A 23,171-nucleotide genomic window follows, 5' to 3' on the forward strand; every position below is an offset into this window, starting at 1 on the left:
AAATGGGTTCCCATATTCTTAGTACAATATTGCAACTGCACTGTGAGCTCTCTGAGTAGCTCAGCTCTGAAAGAAAAGATAACCTTCTTGCGTGCATGTCTCATTTAAATTTGCAGTGGAATTTATTCTCCAGTACAGTGGCTGGATTTGCAGTGCTACAGTTTCAATCTCACTGGAGAGGAGTTAAGGATCCCACTTTATGAACAAAATGGTAGTGGTACAGGAATATTTTTTAACAAATAGTCTTTTGTATAATGAATACAATGAAATGGCAGACATGTTGGCAATACCACTAGATGGATTTTTTAAAAGAAGATATTCTGCGAAAATATTATCTGACGCTCATTGAGGAAATCAATTTCCCTTTACAGTGGTTTGAAGGTTAACAGTTAAATTCCAACATGAGGTAACACACTCTCCAGAAATGCAGATCACTGCATCACATCTGTCAATAAGGGAACACACACTTCCAATTCTGGCACCTAGAGCACAAATTCCCCTGCCATAACCACTGCAGCCAATATGATCACAGAAGTATACTTTTTTATTCTGTCCAGGAAAGACCACGTTTTCTGCCTGGAGGTGCTGATACCTCTAAAATCAAATTAGTCACCCATGCCTGCTTATCAAAACTGTTTCTGAGAATTCTTAATTCTCCGACCTTTAGTCCTTCGGTTAACATATGCTTGCAGGCTTCTTCACATTCCTTACCAGCACGTGGTCTACAAATTGCGTAAGTGGGCAATAAGATAAGGCCTTAGTTTTTCTGGACATTCTCAAACATCTCCAATCTATAATCTGCAGCACCCAACTCTCCTGCGTATTTCAGAGACCTAGAAGAAATAGATATCTTTTTTATTGTTCTTTCCAACACAATTTGAATACCTAACATTGTTCTTATTAGGGTTTTTCCCCCACTATCACAGACCCTGAAATATGCCTTTAGTTTATTATAGAATGATAGGCCTTAAGGCCAACAAGACCCTTGTGATCATATAGTCTGAGTTCATGCATGACACAGGCAATAAGACTTTTCAGACTGGTATGGGAGGAGCCATAATCTTTTTAATAAGATTAATTTATCTTTCAGGATTAAAGCCATACCAGTTTTTAGGATTAGGATCAATGCCATCTTTAGGGTTTCTTCTATTTTGGACATTTAAAAAATGTTCTAATTTTCCTTAACTGTGCTGACAATGGAGTTTTTTCCTTTTGTTTCCCTTACCAAATGTATACAATCTCTAGATTCTAATTCATATTTTTTACTACTAACTTCATGCTTTTCCATTTGCTTATGTATGCTGTTGCTTCTCCTCTAAGCTAAGCTGTTTTCAAAATAAATGTAGCCTTCTTTCTTGATTTTCTTTTTCTTTTTTGGATATCTAGAAAAATGTTCTTAAATAGCTTCCAGTTATTACTCGTATATTTATGTTTAAAGCCTTTTTTCTTTCAGCTGATTTGGTCCATCATTCATTGAAATTGACCCTTTTTGTTACTGGTTGGAACTATGTTTTAGTTTAGTGATCACTTGCATCAAAATAACCACTGGCTTTTAGAATTGTGATCAAAAAAGGACTTAGATGCCTTAAGTGAACCTATGACCAAATTCACAATCCAAACAATTGCTCCTGAGCAGTGGCCTAACCCTGGACGTGCTTCAAACTCCAAAGTCATTGAATTTATTCCCTGCTTGATCTCTAAGTTCCCTAAGCAGTTTTGCTTCTGTGCATGCCAAAAACTATCCCTGCCTGGTCACCTAGGACATAGGTCTCACCCAAGCCTAATTAGTTTCCAGAAACTAGGCAAACTATAAAGCCACATACAGGTGTTAGATTTCTTCCAGGACAATCATCACTCTCCCAGTAGAAACTACAAGTGTTCATTCAGTTTCTCTTGGGAGAAACATGTCTCCGCCAGGAGAAAGATCTTCCAGGTTGATACCTGGAAGGTCTCCCTTGCAAGAGAAACTCTCTTCCAAAAATGATCACCTGCATGTTTTCCTCCTGGTGTGGCCTGGGAAGGGATGGGAGGGCTCCCCACTTCTTCCCCACACCAGGAAGTGCCTGATATGGAAAATAGGAAGAGGGTTTTTCCTGTTGCTCCTCCCATACCAGTCTGAAAAAGGATGGAAGCAGTGGGGAAAACCCCTCTACCTGCTCCCCAGACCAGGCTCCTGGTCTGTAGAGCAGGCAGGAATGCTGCCTGATAGGCCCAATACCCTATTTTCACCAAAAATACCCCAGAATTTTGTACTCAATCAATTATGGATGAGTGATATATCTACATGAATGCATTTATATTGTAAATAGCAATCATATTGATTTGGAAGGACTTATTTGAAGTGACTTTGCTGGACTTTTTGAAGGGCTCTTGGTTGGACTTTTGAAGGGTTCTTGGATGGAGTCTTCTCAGGAGTCTTGGCTGCAGGTTTTTCTGAAGTTCTGTCCGCTTTCTTAAAGAAAGTGTCCAAGGAAGTTTGGACAGATGTTCTCCAGGGAGATGGGCAACATAGCAAACTTGTTCACTGGCATGGCGTCGCATTGGATCAAGTGTTGTAAAGTTGAAACTGACATCAGAAAGTTGAAACAGGGCATCAATTTGTAAGTGTGAAACATTGTAACTCGAAACATTTAAGTCGAGGATTGCCTATATAAACTCTCCCCATGCATTGTACAGGGCACTATAATGCTTAATTTGGGTTTCTGAAATCTACTTTGGGCACTGGCACCTGAACCTGATGCATGACAATGTTCAGAATCACCAGTCCTAAGTCCCTCCTCAGCTTCTACCTAAGACCTACCCCTAAACCCCAAAGCCCCACTTTTTATCTTAAAGTTCCACAAGTTCTGCTTTTGCATATATTTAGAAATGTCTGGTCTGTAGTAGGGTTGGGGAAGCTTAATACCCGTTTTGCATGTAGCCCCCTCATCCTCCCTTCCTCCCAAGAGATTCAGAAAATGGGCATTTGTGTGTCTAAATCTCCTAAAAGGCTGTATATAGTACAGGTTCTCACAGCACATCTAGAGTACCCCAGCAGGATCCAGCTCAGTGAAAGCAAAGGACAACATGATTCTTGTAAGTGTCTCACCTCAGGGGAAAGAGGTCAGTTTTGGTCTCTGCTCCAATGAATCATTTTACCCAGTGACCATTTCATCTAACATACATAAACAGTCCTTCAACTGGGAACTATAACCCACATGTCTCCCTCTCAGATATATGCCCAACTTAGTAGGTTGCTACGTTTTTCTTTTCTCTCTTTATTGCACAATTAATTTGAATTGCACAGAGGCACAGAAAGGGTAGAAAGTGGTCCGACCCCAAAACAGCATATAGCTTGATTGTTGGGGCACTTACCAGAGAAGAGGAAAATGTGGATTTGTATTTCCTCAAGTTGCATCTCCCACATCCTGGTGAGTGCTTTAACTAAGCTACCTTACAAAATAGGGGGGTAGCACCACATTTCTTCCCTGCTATGATCTAAAAGAAAAAGTGTAGCTCCTTGTCCATTTCTTTAAAACAATGCTTTTGACTTTGTAAGGGAATTCTGTGTTATAGATTCCCAAGGAGAAAGTTGCTTTCCTCTGCCCGAAGCCTTAGAAAAAGGGCAGGATTTGATACATCTATGTCCTTCGTTCGCCCTTGACTGTTTCTGCTCCTCATGCTTGCTGTTATGGATCCCATTATGAGATATCTAATGCTCCCTGTTCATTGTACTGGGAGTGTATATAACTAACTCAGGCTTCTGGATCCCAGGGTCTGATATTGCAAACGCTTAGCTCTAGGCATCTGCGTCTCTTTTTGGATCTAACATTTCCATTTTATCTGTTCAGATACAGATCCAAATTAGAATCTTCTGTGCTGGGTGCAAAAAACAAAACAAAACAAAACTTTTTTGTGTTAGGAAATTGTCATCTATAATTTTTGGAGGCTTTCAGAATGTTGCAGTATTGGCAGAATGAGATCTTCAATGTATGTCACTCAGAGTGAAGTCCCCTGTGATAATGAGAGTTTTCCCCCTACCCATTATAGAGAAGTGCTTATGGAGCCCGTCTTCCTGTTCCCTAGTGTGATTTAGTGGGCTGCAGTAGACACCAGCTGGTACTCCATCCTGTGCTTTATCTTTTAGAACATTGATCCATAAACTTTCAAGATCATTAGTTTCTGAGTTGTCACTGACTCTGACACTGGCAGTGCTATTTTTGACATAGAGTGCCACTCCCCCTCTCCTTTTGCCCACTCAATTCTTTCTAAATAGAGTATAAGCAGTGATTTTAACATTCCAGTCATGCGAATGAATCTTCCCACCAGGATTCAGTAATACATGCTAGATTGAAGTTATGCTCATAAATGAACAATTCCAATTCTTCTTGTTTATTATCCAGGTTCCTAGCATTAGTACATAGTCAATTAAATAATTTCTTCTGTGTCCCTTGGTACCTTGATTAATTTCGTTCCTGACATCTTGATTTTTGTGCTAACAGAATGCCTATTTGTTCTCCCTTTTGATCCTAGTTTAACAGTCTCTAGCCTGATGAACCTGTACCTTATTTCTCATCTAGTGAGACAGAAATAAATCCAGTATGCTCTCTTCAGCCTCAATGCAAAACCCAAACTTGCTACCTTACATAACTTTCCAGTGATTGGTTTGTTTCCCAAAATCTTCTGACTTTGTTCAATGGTATTCCTGAGATAACTCGGATATTCCTGAGCTCTCTGAAATTGTTTATATGGGGGGTATCATATGAACTGCTATATGACTTAGCATGGTAAATCTTGAATAAAAGAGATGGCAGACATTACCTGTACCAGCAAAGAGGTGGATGCTTTGGAATGGCTTTGCTATATTATAATTATGATGACTGAGGAGGCATTTTCAGTAAACCAGGCTTTTGGCATTTAACTTTCTGTAAAAATCTTCTTTGGGCTACAATTTCTCCTCCTTGCTCCCAGATCCGACCGGATTTTTTTTAAAACATCGGTAAAATATCACTTTTGTAACTGTAGATATCTAATTGAAGCTGTCAGCATTAGGATCCACCTTGTCCAGGATGGTTTGATTTCCCCAGTAACTTCTTCCCTGTTTTTGTGCAATCAAAGCAAATACTCTTTTCTATTGTGGCAATTTGCTTGGTAATAGATAAAATGAACATTATCCTGCACAACAACTGCATCCTGAAAGTGATGGACCAAACCCTACTGTGACAATTGTATAACCACAGGGAAAGAACAAATTTAAATCTTAGGTATAGGTCCTAGTCCTAGCAGAGAAATGACTTTCTTGACATAAATGACAACTTTTTCTCCATCAGTTGGGCTCAGCAGAAGTTGCAGCAGTGAGGGAGTTAATTCTCTCCAGCCTGTAAGCTACATTTCAGTAGTAAAAGAGCAAGTTTCCTCCCCCAAGCAAAGCAACTCCTTTGCCTCACTAATTTTATAAAATGAACCACTTGTGCCAACACAGGTAGTTTCTCCTGTTAGAAAGGCCCTAGCATGGGTATGTGGTGAAGAGTGTACTTTCTCTTTAACATGGGCACAGCAATGACTATTTTATTCCACATCAGCCCAGAACAGGCACCTGGACTAGGACCACATGGAACAAGTAACATCAGGTATAATCATGGAGGAACAGTCATCAAACCAAAGCCTCCCTTCTCTGACCTTCCTGTATCAGGTATGAAACCCTTCAGGATCACATGTCCAAAGTCTTCAGGGATGTCTGTGGCATAAAGCTGCAGGGATGTCTATGGGATAGCTGCAACAGCTGGGGAATGAATATAACTTAGTGTGGTAGCATGATCTTAGCAATCAAGGAACACACAATTTCTAGAATAGTGGGGATTCTGGAAAAAAGGGAGTTCTTTAACTGGCAGAAATGCAGAGATTCATAAATACAGTGGATAGCACTGACAAAGAAGCCACAACAACTGCACAGCACAGGAGCCCAGCCCAGTCAAAAAAGGGAGGAGAGGGAGCAAAAATCCTGAACCTAGCAGCACAGAGGAATAGCAAGGCCACATCTCACCTGTTTCTGTAGCTAACTGCAAACAATATGACTAGCATATTGCCTTGTCACATTTGAAACCCTAGGCCAAATGACCCATTTACAGCTCAGTCTGTCGCTCAGCTGGCACTAGTCCAGGGTAGAATTTATATTTGCAGTTCTGCAACTGTAGTAAAATACTTTAATCCATTCTCTGCCACCACACCCCTTCCTGCTCCCAATAATGGTCAATAATTCCCAGTATAGATTTAAATGCTGGGGTGCCATCACTAAATGGATTAGGCATTGTTGTTGTCACATCAGCAAAAGGGTTGAACAATGCAGAGATCCAGTAGGGTGTAGAATGGTTAAGCTGATCAACAATATTTTTAAAATTTTGCACTGATTAATTTATTGGCATGACAAAAATACAGCTCTTTGCTGCTTCAGAACTAAGTGCTTCTGTCACAACAGCAGATTAAGCCATTTCCAATGCTTGGGTGATGTGCCAGATATTAGCTGTCAAGAGGCAGGATTTTAGTTGAAGTCTTGCTGGTCCAGCTATCTTCTTATTTATTTTTTTTCTGGCTGAGACTTGAGAGTTGCTTTTCCTCCCTTTCCAACATCATTTCTAAATTTATCTTCAGATGAGAGAGATCAGTTCTCAAGGCTCACCTGGTGAGCTATGACTAATCTGATATTCATTGTTATTTTGATAAATTTTCCTCCAGTAACTGATAAAAGAAAACATCATCTACACCTCAAAATTGCATGATCTTGGCAGCATGAGAGATAAATTGTGCAGTCTTGGCTATGGAACTGTGATGGAAATGTACTAGAAATATGGAGTTAAAATAACTAGCATCTAGGTACCATGCTGACTGGATGCTTTTTAATAACCTGAAGAGAGAGAATTTAGCAAGTATGGCAGGAGATGATAGAATCATAGTAGTAAGAAACCAGGAATCTCCAACAGTGGAAAGAGCAGTAACCTGTGCGCCCCTGCGCCACTTCTTGTTAAAAAATGTCAGAAGAGGATCTTGTCGACTTTACGCCTCAATTCCAGGGACAGAGGAAAGTGTTAGTGAATTCTGGGACAGGGGAAAACTAGCAGAGCTGGTATTTAAATACCGGTTGGTAAGACGCAGAATGCTGACAAACCAGTCTCATTGATTGGGACCTGATCTAGAAGGGTTAAACATGACAGTGCACAGATGTTAAGGTTTTTATTTGGCGTGGGTCTTTGAGCTTTTGGGATTCTTCAAGGGTCATGTCTAGACTGCAAACCTACTATGCCTGGCAATAGCACCCTCAAACATATTGTGCAGCTCAGCATGCATTACCACACAGACTGGAAGCACGTACTGAATGTGAGCAGAGCTGAAAGGGCGGTGGAGCACTGTTGGTCAACAATGATAGTTAGCCCACCTTCTGTGCTGTGTGGCTTTGGTTGGATGTGGGAGAATAATGCATGCAGTCGCACAGTGTACTTGAGAGCTCTGTTGCTGGGTATGGTAAGGTTGTGATCTAAATGCGGCTGGTTTAGAACAGGGCAAATAAACTGTTACATATTGCACATACTTGGGAGCTTTTTAACATAGCATGTTTGGTAGATGTCCTCTATGACAAAGGCACACGTACACTTAGGGGTTTGCATACTAATATAGTTGAGGTTGGTTCTGCTTTGAGCAGGGGGTTGGATGAGATGAACTCCTGAGGACCCTTCCAGCCCTAATTTTCTATGATTCTATGATAAATAACAATTAATAATAATGTGTAGTATGTGACAGTCAGCCAGAGAATGAATCCTGCTCTAAAGAGGAGCAATGGCACTGGACTTCTTGGATCCTGAGGGAACTACATGAGCCAGGGCTCTGTGGTACTAACCCAATGTCTCCACTGGCTGGACCTGGCTCATGGACATATGGTGCCAACACAGGGGTGAAATCATAGTCCCAGGCAAGCCGGTCCAAGGGTAATTGGTGCCTTAGGTGAACTGTGTACCCCGGTGCCCCCACCACCTCCAACACAGAGGAAAATAAGAAGTCTGGAATGAACCTTTATATGTACTTGTTTGATATTCAAAATGAACAATAAAACAATAAAAACATTTTTAATTGGTTTTCACACTTTTCATTAACCCTAACACAACTATACTGCAAAAACTCTAATAGGATTTACTATATTACATGTACAATTAAAAGACAGTCCTCATGAACATTACAAAATAAAACTTTGCTTTTTGTGCTTTCGGTTTCTGTGATTCAGAACGGCGTTCCTGTTGTTTTGTTCTGGATTTCATTTTGGCACCCTGGATGACCACCTAGTTTGCCTCACGGCTGGCCTGGCCCTGCTCCCAGTGATGGCAAAGGCAACCCACCTGGTCTTCCCAGGTGGGGGCACCTGTGCCGCAGGGCTCCTTCCCGCAGCCACATCAGATACTCAGAGGTTTGGAGCGGATGGAGAAGGCGGAGATGCTGCTGGGTTTTTTTAAAGGACTTACATGCATCCTCATCCAGCGCTTCTCAACCCTGTGAGACGCCTGTGGTGCCAAGGCCCAGCCCAGCCCCGCAGCCACGTGTCAGCCGCCCCTGCCTAGGCAGGGCAGGGCAGGGCCCGCATCCAGGCGCCTTTTGATCCCTTAGGTGCCGGCTCCTCGTGAGAGCCGAGGCACCCCCATGACTGGCGCATCCTCTGAAAAGCCCGGCTCTTGGGGGGGTCGGACTGCGGAGAAACAATAGAGGCGCTGCCCCGCGGCAGGGCCCGGCCCGGCAGCTCCGCGGGGCTGCGGATTCCTGTCGGAAACCCCTGGCTCGAGCCGCGAGCGCTGCGGCAGCCCGGGGGCGAGGGCGGCTCCCCGGCCCCCGCGCCCGGCAAACCCCGCGGGGCCCCGCAGCTCACGGCGGCGCGGGCAGGCGGCCGCTGGGGAGCCCCGGGCTGCCACCGGCCCCGCCCGCCTGCCAGCCCCGCCCCGTCCCACCCGGCCCCGCCCGCGCCCGCCGGCAGCGACGGGGTTAAGCGCCGGGCTGCGGCGGCGGCGGCGGCGGCTGCCACTCGGCTCCGCGCCGGGGCCGTTACAGCGGGAAGATGGCGACGGAGGGAGCGAGCGCCGAGCCCGGCTCTGGCGGCCAGGAGGACGCGGAAGCAGCGGTAACCGAGGCCGGGGCCGGGGCCGGGGCCGGGCAGGGGGGACGCGGGGCTGAGCTGGGGGCTTCGCCCGCCCCATTGTTCTGTGCGGGCGGGGGGGGTGAGTGCGGGCCCCGCGGCTGCCCCGCACGACGCTGCCGGCCCGGGGCCGCTTCTCGTGCTGCTGCTCCTGCCCCGCGCCCCGGCACCTCAGGCGAGCCGGGACTTCCCTCGCTGCAGGGAGCCCCCTGCCCGCTTGCATTTATTTTCTTGTGACGGGCTCCCGTCAGCTCTGAGGGGGCAGTGGTTGTTTTTTTTACAAAAACACATCCACGTCCAGGCAGGTTTGCACAGACGTCCCTTCAGTCGTGCAGCCCTGAATCCTCTCCCGGCAAGCGAATGTAGGCGAGGATGTACCTGGCCATATTTTTTCCCTGTCTAAACTAACAAAAATCTTGGGGGCAAAAATAAAATAAAATAATTTAGGGATATGCTCTGGGAATTTTTTTTGCTCTAGGGATACACGGGTTTAGGTGGATGGAATCAAAAGGTTGGGAATGCGAGGACGGCTGTGTCGAGGTACTCGGAGTATATTTTCCAGAATAGGGAGCAAAACTAAAGCCAGTTAGTTAGGCCCATAAATGAGCCTAACTTCAGGCAACCTTTTCTTTAAGAACCAGGGCTTTGCATCCTGCCGACTTGCCAAAGATCCCTCCAGTATTTCAACCCCTTGTCCTTATTCTTCCTTTTTAGTATTCCTTTAATAATAATAATAATAATAACTGTTACAGATTTGGGGTTCTTTCTCCCTCTGAAAGAATGAAAAGAGACTATTGCTTATTTTAAAAGGAATCAATGCAGTTTTATGATGCATGGAAAAACCAGCCATTGGATTGTTTTGGGGCTATTGCCAGGCACCAGCTTAATTTATAGCCTAAAGCTCAGTGAAATTTCCAGTGGAGGATTTTAAAATTCAAGTGGACGCTTCTTAGTTGTTGGGATTGTTAACGGCTAGAGGGTGCAACGAACACTGTCTTGGACATAGAGTCAGTTGATACACAGTTGTCTTCTGCTACAATATTAAGTCAACAGTTTGGTCTAACAGTGGTATTGTCAGGGCATGATGATAAATGCTGTTTTCCTGGCATCTTAGTACAGCATCAGTAATACTTCGGGGGGGGATCTTTTGGCTGTTGCTTGGCTGCTCCTGAAAATGTAATGAAATAGGACTTTCACAAATGGTCTTGCTATTTACTGTCGCTAAGGAATTTATAACTGAAAAAGAGTAGAATATTCTTTCGTGTGCTGTACTTGGGAGGAAGCCAACATTCTTGTCATTCTGAGCTTTCTTGGTTCAAGTACAGCAGTTATGCCAAAAAAGAGAGATCCCACCAAAAAAACTTGGTATACTGTGTTACCATGGTAATAATGATAGGAGAAACTGGAGGAGACTAGCTCTGATGCCGCTGTCGCACCTGTGCAGCCCTTCCTGATTTGTACCAAAGCCAGTGGAATTTCATCAGCATGAGGCCAGTGTAATTTGCGGTAGGTTGGGGTGGGGAATGGGAAGTACTGTGCATTGACCTCCACCTGCATGATATCAACTAACAATGATTATATAATAGCAAGAAATGATCCAACATGTCAGTCTCTTTGTTGATATATGGGGGCAGCAGCCTGTGATGCAAAGAAAGCTGCGTTGACAGATGTGGTAGCCTAGGAGAGTATATAAAGAGGATGCTGTAAAAAGCTCCACTCTTTCTAACTGCTTTGTCTATGGTAAAATTAATTAGTGAAGGACTGCTCTGTTGTGTTTGTTTGTTTTTTTTTTGTTCAATGTGTATCTGATATCTGGAAATGGTAGCCAGCATTTTGTATCTTTTGAATTGCTTTTTGAAACTGTGCAAAAGATATCTAAGACTTAGTCTTGGTCTCTGAAGTCAGTGGGAATTTTGCCTTTGACAGCACTGAAACCATGATTTCACCCAGGGATGGGCAACAAATGGCCATGAGCCAGATCTGGTCAGTGGAGCCACTGGATCTTGTCCACAAAGTCTTAGAGCTTTGCCTATGCCTGCATCTGTGTGCTGAAGCTAAGCAAGGAAGAACTGCATGGGGGCTGGGCAACTTTCAGCTGCAGCCTGCCACTACTTCTCCTCTTCCCTCACCACCCCCATCCCATCTGAATGGCTTAAGCATCCCTCCTGCTCAGCGTATTCTTAAGCATCTATCTCTCCCTGTGCATTGTACTGGGCAATGCATGCTAACTTTGGCATGTGAAATCTATTTTGGGCACTGGTGCCTGAAATTGAGGAATGACAACATTCAGAACCACCAGTCCTAAGTCCCTTTGTAAATTTGTTCAGTGCTTCGAAACTGATACCAAAATCTCCTCCTTGGTTTCTGCCTAAAGCCTAACCCACCATAGTGGCAGGTGCTATCCTCTAAGGATATGCCTCTATTAGTGCTATATTACAAAAAAATAGTGTTTTAATGTTAATCTTTGCATTGTTACTGAATTTATTGATGGGAGGGTTGGAACTTAGATGGTTTTATAAAGTTTTTGGGCCACAATTTATAAGGAAGGTAAAGGTATGAAAAAACTACCACTAAAAGGGTTAAGGACAATAAAAAGGCATTCTTTAAATGTGTTGGGAACGAACTAAAACTAAGTGATTTTATGTGTTTGCTACTGGAGAAGAATGTTAACACTTAGTTACCAAGAGGAAGAAGTATATTTAAATATACACTTTTAAATAGGCAGGGATGTATAACTTGCACACGAGAGTATTAAAAGAATTGGCTGGTGAGCTCTCTGAGCTATTAAAGATCTAAAATTTCCAGATCAAACTGGAGAAATGCCAAGAATGATGGGATTGGGTCAGTTATGCAGGTTGACATGGATCACTAAGGTTTTCAGTTGGAAAAACGTTAATATGGAGACAAAGGCAAGGTCATCAGAACATGTGGGAATGAATATGTAGGTCATACATATGAGAGGAAAATGGTGAACTGCAAAAGGATAATATATAGGGTTATGGCTGATAACTGATTGCACTTGGAGTGCGCATTCAGTGTTGTTTAAAAGGCAAATCTGATTTTTGGATATAGCAGCAGGGGCATGCCAAGTAGAAATAGAGGTGTAGGTATCATAACTGAATACAGAATTAGCAAAGCCTTTACTGGATTAATTTGCATTGTCAGCCCCTCAAGAGGATCTTGGAAATTGGGCTTGCTTCAGGAAAAAGCTGAAAGAGTGAATCAAGTTGTGGAAAAAAAGGTCAGGCCTTATGGGCTAAACTGAAAAAGCTCAAATAGTTACTTTACCCTAGAGAGGAAATGGTTTGATCATGGTCTATGAGTATGTACAAAGAATTTTTGCTAGTAGAGATTTAGTTTAGCAGAAGGCATCATGGGATCCTGTGATTGAAGGCTTAAAACTAGACTAGAAATGAGTTGGGGGAAGGAGCAGATATTTGACTGCTGGAACAGCCTAAGAACTGTACTTTCTCTGTTACCTGGAAGGCTTATAAATCATGTGGTGGCTGAAACCATAAGTTACTGGCTCAAGGCAGAAATTACTGGGTGTGGTTCTCTAGTTTATATTACAAAGGAGGTCAGACTATTATAATGGTCCCTCCTGGACCTTAAAATCTAGGTCGAGGATATGTGCAGGTGTTTGCAGGTTTGAACCTTGGTTGCATTTTACAGCTTAGCATGTTAGTATTAGGAATAAAAACTGAATGCCCAGTACAGCTGGCTGGAAAATGCAGAAAAAATATTATTTGAAAATCTTGCGAAAGCACAGAAAATCATCAAGAAATTAGGAATTTAAAAAAATTTCAGAACTCTGTAAAATGGTCAGAGAAGTAATTTTGGCTCATTATAAGTAAGTGTGCCCAAGATGAGTGCTTTGTAATCAATATAAACATCAGTAAATAAAACAGATTTAGTAGTTGGAATTTTTTTTCAGGGATTTTTTTGCCAATTCATGAGCAAAACTCTACCTGCCTGAGCAAAAGAATAGAGAACGGATAAACTTTGCAACAAATACTGGAAATGAAACTGAATCCCAAGGATCTTGCAAAAACTTAAGCATGTTCTTAAATTTTGTGCACTGTGGCTGGAAATGGACATCGCCTTTGTGCCATCATAAAAATGTTTATGCTGTAAAAGGGCCAAGACAATAAATGTTCATGCCTCTTATCCACAAATGCTGAAAATCTATGGTCGTGACAGTAGGTGGTATGAATTTATGCTGCTGTTTTGCTGGGGACATCTGTTTGCTTTGAGGTGGGAGTGCATGGGCAGCCCAGGGCTTTAGGGACCTATTCCTGCATGCCTGAGAATTCCTGTTCCAGGGTTATGCAGGAGCATGCCCTCGAAGCCCAAAAGTGCCTGCCCAGGTCCCCCGTTTGTCAAGACATTCCCCATGTGAGAGTTCCAAGAATTTCCTGATTTGCAGCGATTCATGTCTAGGGAATCTGACTTGGGTTGCATCTCTGCAGATAGGAAAAACTTAACCCTAATTCCACCTGCTGGCTTTGAAATCTCTGTCCCACCATTTAGTTGAGTCTTGGGGCAGCAAGGGTGCACTTGGAGCTGGGCTGGGGAAAGCTTCTGCATGCCTGGTTCCTGGCCTTTCCCCAGCCCAGCTTCCACCTTCTGGCCCCTTTGGCTTCCCTTTGCTGCCCAGCTGACCTGGAGCAAAGTGGGTTGAGGCAAGCTACTTGGCCACAACAGCAGGGCTTAGGGGCCTTGCCATCTCAGCAGAATGCCCCTGCCTCCCTCTTCACTGCTCTTGGTCACTCTGAATCAGTACAGGGTGGAACAGGCTGCTGTGGCCCTGCTTCAAGGCTCCCAGATCCTGGCTGCAGTGGCTGAGTGCTCCCCCCCCTCGCTGTACTCTTCCAGGTCAGCCCAGAGATGTGTAAGGAATGAGGCTGTTCTGCTGGGGAGAACAAGGAGATTTCCCACTGTGTGTGAATATGAATCAGTTGATTGTTAGGATGGAGAAGGGAGGGCATTCTCTGAGGGCAGGTACCCTCTTTCCCCCCACCCAGCCCCCCAGGTCTTTGATTGCCTCTGCTTTTCAGCAGTTATTAACTGTTACTTAACAGCTTGCCCCCTTCCCAGGCAGGGGAGAAAGCAAGCTGTCAAATAATAGGCTCCCCTAAGAGTGGGGGTGGCCCAAGGAGGAGCCCTATGGGGCACTGACAGACATGGGGAGGAAAAAAAAGTGCTTTAGTGGAAGCAGCAGTGCATTAGTTTACCCTAGCTCTCCAGCATCTGTATAGATTCAATTGGCTATTATATAAAAACACCAAAAAAACCCTCTTGAAGCACCCGATCTATACAGACATTGGCCAAGCTGGGTTCAATTAACATGATGCCTCTTCTGGACATATGCTCAGCTCAGTGCTGAGTTTAAAGTAAAACACCATTTTTGTGGGTGTGGGTTTTGTTTGTTTGTTTGTTTGTTTGTTTGTTTGTTTTTTACATCTGTAAGCAACCTTAATACCTTTCTTAACTGGAAAGCTTCACAGGTAGGAGGCTGCCAAAATGTTTTGTACAGTCTAGCTCCTAGGCTGTTTTTCAACTGGAAGACATTTCTTCCAGTAGAAATGAACCTCTGTATGCAGCCGTAGTGAAATTAATGAAGTGTGTGCATAAATCTCTGCAGCAATAGTCTCTAGCAGGCTAATAATAAAGGACATTAGTATAGCTACCTGCCTTTCATCTCTAGATACTTCTCTGTAGTCCCATCAAACTTGATCTTGTTGTTAAAAGCCTTCCAAGTGCCTGCTCTTCCTTCCTCGAAATACTTGTGGTGAAAGTACATCTCTTAGGCCTGAGTTGAGAGTGCCCCCCTCTGTTTTGCATTTGTCAGTTATAGATGCCTTGAGAGGTGATTCTGTTCTTGCTGCAGGAAAGAACTCCAGGGAGCTGGTTTTCATAATGAGAAGTAAGACTGGGATCTTCTGGGTACCGTAATCTGCTCTCCCTGTTTGTGGGGATGGAAGAACCATAGAACATTGATTTAGGCTGAGGCTTCTGTTTCCATTTGGTTTATGGTAGAAATCTTGCCCTGATTTGTGAACTTGTTTGTTAGTGGGCTGACTGTATTAATTTTCAAGGTGCACACCTATCTGATTAAATGAGGCTCAGGTAAGTCTGTGTGTTCTAGTATATGTGCACTAATGTCTGTGTGCTCTGATGTCTGTGTGCTAGCTGCTAGGCAACAGTCTGGCAAAATTGGGACTGAAGAAATGAAACAAACAAAAAGGCATCTGAAAAATCATAGCTTATTTTATTGTCATAACTCAAACCAAACAGACTTTTTATAATCTTAAATTGAAGGTGAGAGAAATTTATCTTGTTTGGGTCGTGCATGCCAAATTTTACCCTGGAACAACATCTCGGTTGTAAAACCAATATAATGGAGTGGCTGTTACAGGCTCAGTGTTCAGCTAGAAGTACTCTAGCTAAGCCTCAGATGACACAAGAGTGGTAAACTATTAATGTAGAATATATTTGCTAGAGATAAAACAACTATTGCCTTGTTGGTCATAAGGTTCTAATTTATAGGCTCAGGATATTATGTAGGTTGTTCCTGACATAATAGGCAGTAATTTTCACTGTATGATAGTCATTTATTTAACTATAATGATTATTCAATAGGGAAAAAATCCAAAAAGAACAATCTTATTTCTTCCTGTTGTTGCATTCTCTGCTTCCCACTCTCTGTCTTATATTTGTATTTTTTTAGTACACTCAGTTTCTCCTCACTCTCCCTCTATCTCCCCCAGCTCACTTCCTATATTGCTTATAAACAGGAGAAGTATTTCCTCTGTGGTAGTGGTTCTGTCTCTCTGTAAAGACTCAAATAATAGAAGCAGTTACACTGAGTCTAAACCAGAACCACAAGTAAGTATGCCCAGTCTGAAAGCATCCTGTTGCTGAATAGATGGCAGTCAAGGATGCTTTGGGGGTGGGAGTTAGGTAGCAGCTGAATCAGATGCTTAAAAAAAAGTTATGCATGAATTTGTCTAGTCATGTACCCCTTCCTTTGCCAGTTGGACTATATGCTAACCACTGAATGTAATATATTAGACATGTATGGGAAATGATGCCTAAACTGTTCTCTTTAATCAAGAGTAGTGTTACAGATCTGATGTAATGGTTTACCTCTAATTATAGAAGGGAGGAAAAACATTTCTGGCGTTAATTAGATCTTACAGTATTGTTTTAGAAAGCAAAGACAAGAAAGCCTGTCCCCCATCTTAATATTTTTATTTATCTGGACCCTCTCTAAGTTTAGTTATGCCTTATTTGTGTTTGAGAGTTTCCCCACCCCACATGTGCCTCCCCAAATTTATACAAAGGCTTTGTTTTCCAATTCTGAATTATTTAAATGGTTGGAATGTAAAATAGAATAAGCTGTACTTGTATCTGTTTTCTTTTTGGCAATGTAGATATCTTTTTTTCCATTTTTCCAGAAAATACTTGGAGCAAACCAGTAGTAGGATACAGTTAAAATGAGGTCTTTACTAAACCCTTTACCATATCTCTCCCTTAAAAATAAGAGTATACATATGAACATGGCAGAAAGATTTAAAAAAAAATAGGTTATGGATTTTTTGCATATGTATGTATTGAAACTAAAATTAACTACCTTTCCCTTTTAACCAACTATTGCTGCTGTATTTTGAATAGTTGTCTTATGTTGTTGCTAGTGGCGTAAAGAGCCTCAGTTAGATCTGCGGCCCAACTCAAATAGAAGGCTGTAGAACAAAAAGTCTCTTCCTGGTGATGTGTTGCTATTGTTTAAGTGAAAGCTATTGCATGCCTTGTCTCCTCACAAATAAATACTTGACTGGGGCAAAGACAGTGTTACCTGTGCTGTCTTCTAGTGGATGCATCTTATACATTGGCCATACTTGTCAGAAGACAGGTTCTGTTACTAACATTGGGTTAAGAGAGGAAAGATGGTTGATCTTATGGTTAAAGTACTGAATGGAAGACTTGAGATACCATGGTTTAGTTACATACAAACTTTTGAGAAAGTCAGGCTGTCTCAATTTTTCATTTGTAAACTAGGAGTGATATTTTCCTGCTTCATAGAGTTCTTACAAGAATAAGCTAACTAGTGTTTGAGTGATCGAAAGAAGATGGACAGGAGATGCCCTGCTAGCATCTACGCGTTCATTAATGCATTGTAATTATGGCTTAATGCACAGCAGACAGTCCAGTGAGCATTAGCACAAACGAATGCTTTTTTGTAGGGGTGCACCGATAAAGATTTTTTTGGGCTTATACTGATGGCCGATTTTTAGCAAACCGTATGAGCCAATACTGATCTGATTCTGAAATGCAGCCAGGCAGCATGGAGAGCAGTATCCAGCTGGTAAGTCTGTTGTGGGGGAAGGACGGTGTGGGAGGGGGTGCAGATCGAGGACCCCTGCAGTGAGAGAGGGAGTGGGGCTCGGGCAGAGGCAGGTGCTGCACAGCTTGGGGGGGGGGCTGCAGTTCCTGATGCTGCATGTGCCCTGGGAGGGCATGGGGGGTTGTGTCCCCAGATGTGTGTACAGGGCTGGGGTGGATTGCTGCTGAGGGCTGGAGCCGGGGGCAGCACCGGGCTGTTTCCAGCAATGGGGTGGGCTGTGGTTGGGACAAGCAGTTCTGGGGTTTGGGGGGGTTACGGTGAATTTTGGGGTGGCTGCAGCCCCCCCCAACCCTCCTCCCAGCACCACCGCCACCCAGCCCAGCCCAGGCCCACTGCTGGGAAGAGCCTGGCGCCACCCCTGGCTGCAGCCCTCAGTGGCAGCCCACCCTAGCCCTGCTTGCACATCCAGGGGCACACTTTCCCCTCCCCACCCCACCCCACCCCACCCCATGCCCTCCCAGGGTGCGTGCAGTGGTGGGAGCCACCCCGCTCCCCACACTCCCTGGATGAGCTGCTCGCAGCTCCATCTCGTGCCCCACTCTGGCTGTGCAGCCCCCGGCCCCAGCCTCACTCCCTCCCTCACTGTTCGGGCCTTGATCTGCGCCCCCCATGCCCCTTCCTTCACAACAGACTTACCGGCAGACCCAGCCTGTCTCCTGACTGCCTGTGTGCTGCACTGCAGCTGCGTGTGTGCATGGGGCATTTATCGGCCGCATTATCAGCCACACCAGCCAAAAAAAAGCTGATTGCCAATACAGTCAATCTTCCTTATGTCAGTGCAGATCCAATAAGGGATCAATATATTGGTGCACCTCTACATTTTTGTGATGCTTAATTCTCATTGGAATAATCTAGTGCACGTTAGTGCGTTAGCACTGTTTTTTGCCAGCTGTGCTAATGCATACTAGAATTAGTCCAATGGGCATTAAGTGCCTCATGTAGACACACCTAGTGTGAATTATCCTACTGCCTCCAAGAAAGTAAGAAAATAAGATTAGATCAGTCATTCCCAGAAGTTTGGGGCTAATAGACTACTATCAACCCTCAGTTTCTCGTTAGCTATCCGTGTACTCTCACTTGGTGGTGAGGGGGAATGTTCTTTCCTTCCCACCCAAAATATCAGTTTCCCTGGAATGTCTCCCTCACTTAAGGAAGCTTCCTCCCTTCCAAACACCCTCTCACGATTTTATAGTTTTGTCTTCTCATGTGCATCTGGTGTCAGGTCATATGGCAGGGAAAAGGCTGTGACACTGCTGCTGTGGGGCAGGGTCCACTGTCATCTGTATTATAGCCTTTCAGATCAGAGTTTGAAGATCACATGAAGGAATATTGTGGTGAATACCATACAGTACTATTGTAATGAATACTATATAGAGTTTTGAAGAAAACATGGAGGGTATGCTTATAGCATATGTGGCATACACTTCTCAATATAATAAAAGAGAAAATATGCATTCAGAATGCTTGCTTGCTTTTTTGGGGAGAGGGAGGGGTCACTTGGAATTAAAACCATGGGCAGGATTAGTTGTTCAGGGGAAGGAGGATCATACCCTTCTAGCAAATTTTCTATAAACTTTAGCCCACTTCCCTTTCAACTTGACCAGAGCAACAAAAATAAAGGAAGCTTAAATCGCACGTATGTATAGCTGCTATTTTACTGGTATTTGTTTATAAATGAAATTGGTCTTTTTGTAAAATAGTTGGACTTGGTCTGTATCAAAAACTGGGTATAGCTCATACTAGTTGTCATCTGTATTGGCTATCCCTCAGAGTCTAATGCTGGGAGCATTTGCTCCTCTGCACCTAGTAGCCATGGTAGTGCTGTCAGGAAATGGGGATTAAAATCCCTGCCAGGAAAAGCCCGTTGGCCCCACCCTCCCTTCTTCCACTCTGGTTGGGGACAGTATCAGGTCCTAGACAGCCCTACTATGTGGACCTGCCATATTCAATTTAAGACACTATACACACTAGTCACCCTGGGGTACCACAAGAACCTGTCCAGGGGGCCAGATGCTCCACATACCTTTGCTTCAGGAGGTACATTGGAGCCGAACTGAGAAGCAGCTGCAGCAGAAAGGTGTGCCTGCCTGCATTGCATTATCCAACTATGCTGCAGCTCTTTCTAGTTTGGCTCCAAAGTGCCTCCTGGAAACAGGTGAGTGAGACCGTTCCACCTGTCTCATGTGCCTCAGTTTATGGGAAACACTGTGCATTGTCAGACTGGGAAGGGCTGTGGCAAAAATATGTACTTCTGCCACAGCCACTTTCCGTTTTGGCTCTGTAGGAGGTGTCCAGCACAGTTGCATGTGGCTGCACATTTAATCTAATGAAGTAATAACATTAATGCTATAATTTTTATATTTATATTATAATATTAATATAATATTTCTGAGATTAGTTTTTTTAATGGGTGTAGCTGAATTTTGAAAGGTTTTGGAGAGGTGCTTTGACTCTAAAAAGATCCATTGTTCTATGTTAGCCACACAGGAGCCTCTATGTTTGAAATCAACTGAAATGTTTAATTTCTGAAGTTCAGAACACTGCTAGAATCTGATACCCATTCTCCTGAGGATCAGGTGATTTTGCAAAATGTGCAAAAACCCTGCAATAAAAAATTATAGCATAATCTATCATTTGAGGAAAATTAACACCATGAAATAATACAAAGTTTAGACATTTTTAAATGACAGGCTTATGGGGAAACTGTGTGAAGACAAACTGAGTGAAATAGAACAGGTACAATCCATCTTCATTTTCAACAGCATGACCATAGCTTTGGACAAATTGGGTATGGATTGTAAAAGGTCAGTGAGTATTACAATAGGCAGTGCTCACTCCCTTGTGGGTAGGAAGGCAAGATTTAAGGCAAAACACAAAAGCAGAGTTCAGAGTTCATCCAGGCCTTCAGCTTTGTGTTGTTCATTGTGTTCTGTATCAAAAAGCTCCCTGAGCCAAAACTTTGGGCATGTATCATGAATATTGTGGTAAAAATAGTTCATTTCATCCAAGCATCTGTGTTCAACCAGCTCTTGGCAACTTTCAGCATAGACTGCTATATTCTGTTGAAGTGTACTGGCTGGGTCATGGGACTGTCAAGTGCATCTTTGAACTGTCATGTGAAATACAGAAACTTGCAGCTGAGCTACAAAATGAAAATGGTTTCAAAACCTTAATGGACATAATGAGACGTCTGAGTATTCTGAAAATGAGAATGCAGGGTCCGAACCAAATTGTGACCAAGCTTTATGACACTGCATGCCTTTGACGTGAAGCCGTTTCTGTGCTGAGAGCTGTTTCTCCTAATGTAGTTCGTTTCCCCCACCTTGAATTCACTGCTCAGTGCTACTGGGATTGAAGGTAACGAGGGGTTGGAGAAGTATGTGGTCAAGATTGCTGATTCCAAGACCTGTTCTTCGACTTTTGGAACCATGAAATCGAGTTCAGACTGTTTATTTTTTTTTTCTTTTCTTGTTTTCTTTCCCTGTGAAGATGTCATCCAAGAGCAGCAAGTGGAACTCTTTGATCTTCAGTGTAATACTACACTGAAGGATACCTTCTCAACAGTTAGGTACTGGCAAAATGTACAAATCCTAGGAGAGAATGATCTAACAATAAAATATTTCACATTAAGGATGTTGTTCATGTTGACAAGCATGTGTGTGAGAAAAGATCTTGGTGATGAATAGGGATCCTGGTTTTCTCCAATTAAAAAAAAAAAATCCCCAACTTTTAGTTAAAAAAAAAAAAAAAAAAAAATTATAAACCCAAATCCACATTTTTCCATGACTAAAATGAAACACTACTATATAGATAGGTAGGGAGATATAGACATATCTATATATAAGGAGTATTTCATTTTAATCATGGAAAAATGGATTTGGGGTTACGTTTTTTATTTTTAAAAAATTGAGATTTTTTTTAACTGTAGAAAAGCAGGATCCCTGGTGATGAACATCAACAAGTTAAAATTGCGCTGAAGACTCAGTGGCTGAAACTGGTTTTGGAACAGTCACTGCAACTAGACATTAAGAGACAGGTTGAAGTAAAGAGGTGCCAGGTGACTGGGACCAGGATTACTAGTACAGCAGTTCTTAACATTTTTAGACTGGAGCTCCCCCTCCATAACTTTTTGGAATTTAGTGGAGGCCCATTTCAAAGACTAATTTATTTATTACAATGAGCTTGCACAGGCATGCACAGCTCCCTTCCTTTACATGTGTGCACACATGGGCAGAGCCCTTTTGCAGCATGGGCACACAGAGGTCCTTCCCTTGCCCGTGCAAAGTACACCCACACTTCATGTTCTGCAGTTGTAGCCCTCTGCTTCCCCCTCCCCTCCCAGCTAGCCCTTGGCCAGTGCATTGCTGATGATGGCTTCCTGGAGATCCCTTTATGGCTTCTGTATTGATCTGTTGAGTCTAGGGCTAGGGACAGACATTACACACAAACCGGTTTAAGTGATCAGAAGCTGGTTTAAACCTGTAACAGAACAAAAGTTCAGTGCACATAAACCAATTTGACAATGGCTGAAACTGGTTTGAGATAAACCTGGCTGAATGTAGTATCAGACTTAACTGCTTTGGGTCAAACTGCAATCTGTCCCAGACCCATTCCTAGTTTAACTTTACCAGTCCCCCAGCATCCTAGATGCTTTGCAGCCTTGCATGGGGCTCTGTTCCACAGCAGAGCTGGCCCCACCTCTCTGCTCCCTGGCTTGAGCTCCAGCAGAGACAACAGGTACAGCAGCATCTGCCTGGCTTCCCCCCCACCACCATTCCCTGCTCAAGCAGGGATTCCCCCCTCTCCTCTGCCTCACACAGACACCTCTCAGCATTAGCTAACATATCACATGCTGGCTGTGGTCTGTGCTGTGGGAGACAGGGCAAAGGTAGATGAGACGGTGTTGTCTTAGGGCCTTAGATTTAATCAACAGGTAGCTGGTAATGTCCCTCCATTCCTTCCTTGGAAAAAGTTGTTTATGAAGAGCTTGAACTAATGAGAGAGGCTTTTGTTTTGTTTGATGGGCTGATAAATGCTAACAACTCCCTATATAACTCCCTGCTGTGTAGCTAAATGCTCTGTTATCAACAACTGGGGGGGGAGGGAATGGACCCCTCTCTAATCAAAGCATCCTGTGGGGACCTGATCATGCCTCCCCTCAATTCAGCACTATGGAAGGGAGAGAGGGCTGCTGTAGCACCCCCTGTCTACTAGCCTGGGCCACTGCAGGCATGTGCCAACATTTCCTCAGTCCAGAGTGGATGTCTGCAGTTACAAACCGGTTCAGCCTAGCCAGGTCAAATTAACCTGAAAAGATTGAACCAATTCAGGCTCAAGCTTCTTGAGCATCTGTCCCTAGCCCAGATATTGAGGCTGTTGCACTGAGGTGGGAGGAAGGGAGGCAGCCAGGATCTGCTCAGCCCTGGCTACTTGTTGCCTACATCTTGCTGCTGCTGTAGTTAATGTCCATGGAGCTCCCTGCTCCACTTTGCTGTTCCAGGCTATGCTGCAAATTGGCATCCTTCTACTGACCTCCAGCGCTGGCACTTGGTGCAGCTTATCTTCAGACAGCTGTGCAACCTCTGCTTTAATTGAATGTGTGGTCAGTGCCCAGTCTCT

General features: G+C 43.6%; 1 protein-coding gene across 1 annotated transcript in view; it reads left to right on the top strand.

Moving 5' to 3' along the window:
- The first annotated feature begins 8,959 nt into the window (after window positions 1-8,959).
- The window catches only part of CTTNBP2 (cortactin binding protein 2), a 174,059-nt gene continuing 159,847 nt past the window's right edge, over window positions 8,960-23,171 (top strand). Inside the window, exon 1 of the mRNA XM_014601007.3 lies at window positions 8,960-9,130. Within this exon, the coding sequence (XP_014456493.2) occupies window positions 9,068-9,130 (63 nt within the window). The 5' untranslated portion in view covers window positions 8,960-9,067. The remainder of the gene's footprint in view (window positions 9,131-23,171) is intronic.

Source organism: Alligator mississippiensis, chromosome 4, assembly GCF_030867095.1.
Source record: "Alligator mississippiensis isolate rAllMis1 chromosome 4, rAllMis1, whole genome shotgun sequence".
Taxonomy (NCBI): Eukaryota; Metazoa; Chordata; order Crocodylia; family Alligatoridae; genus Alligator; species Alligator mississippiensis.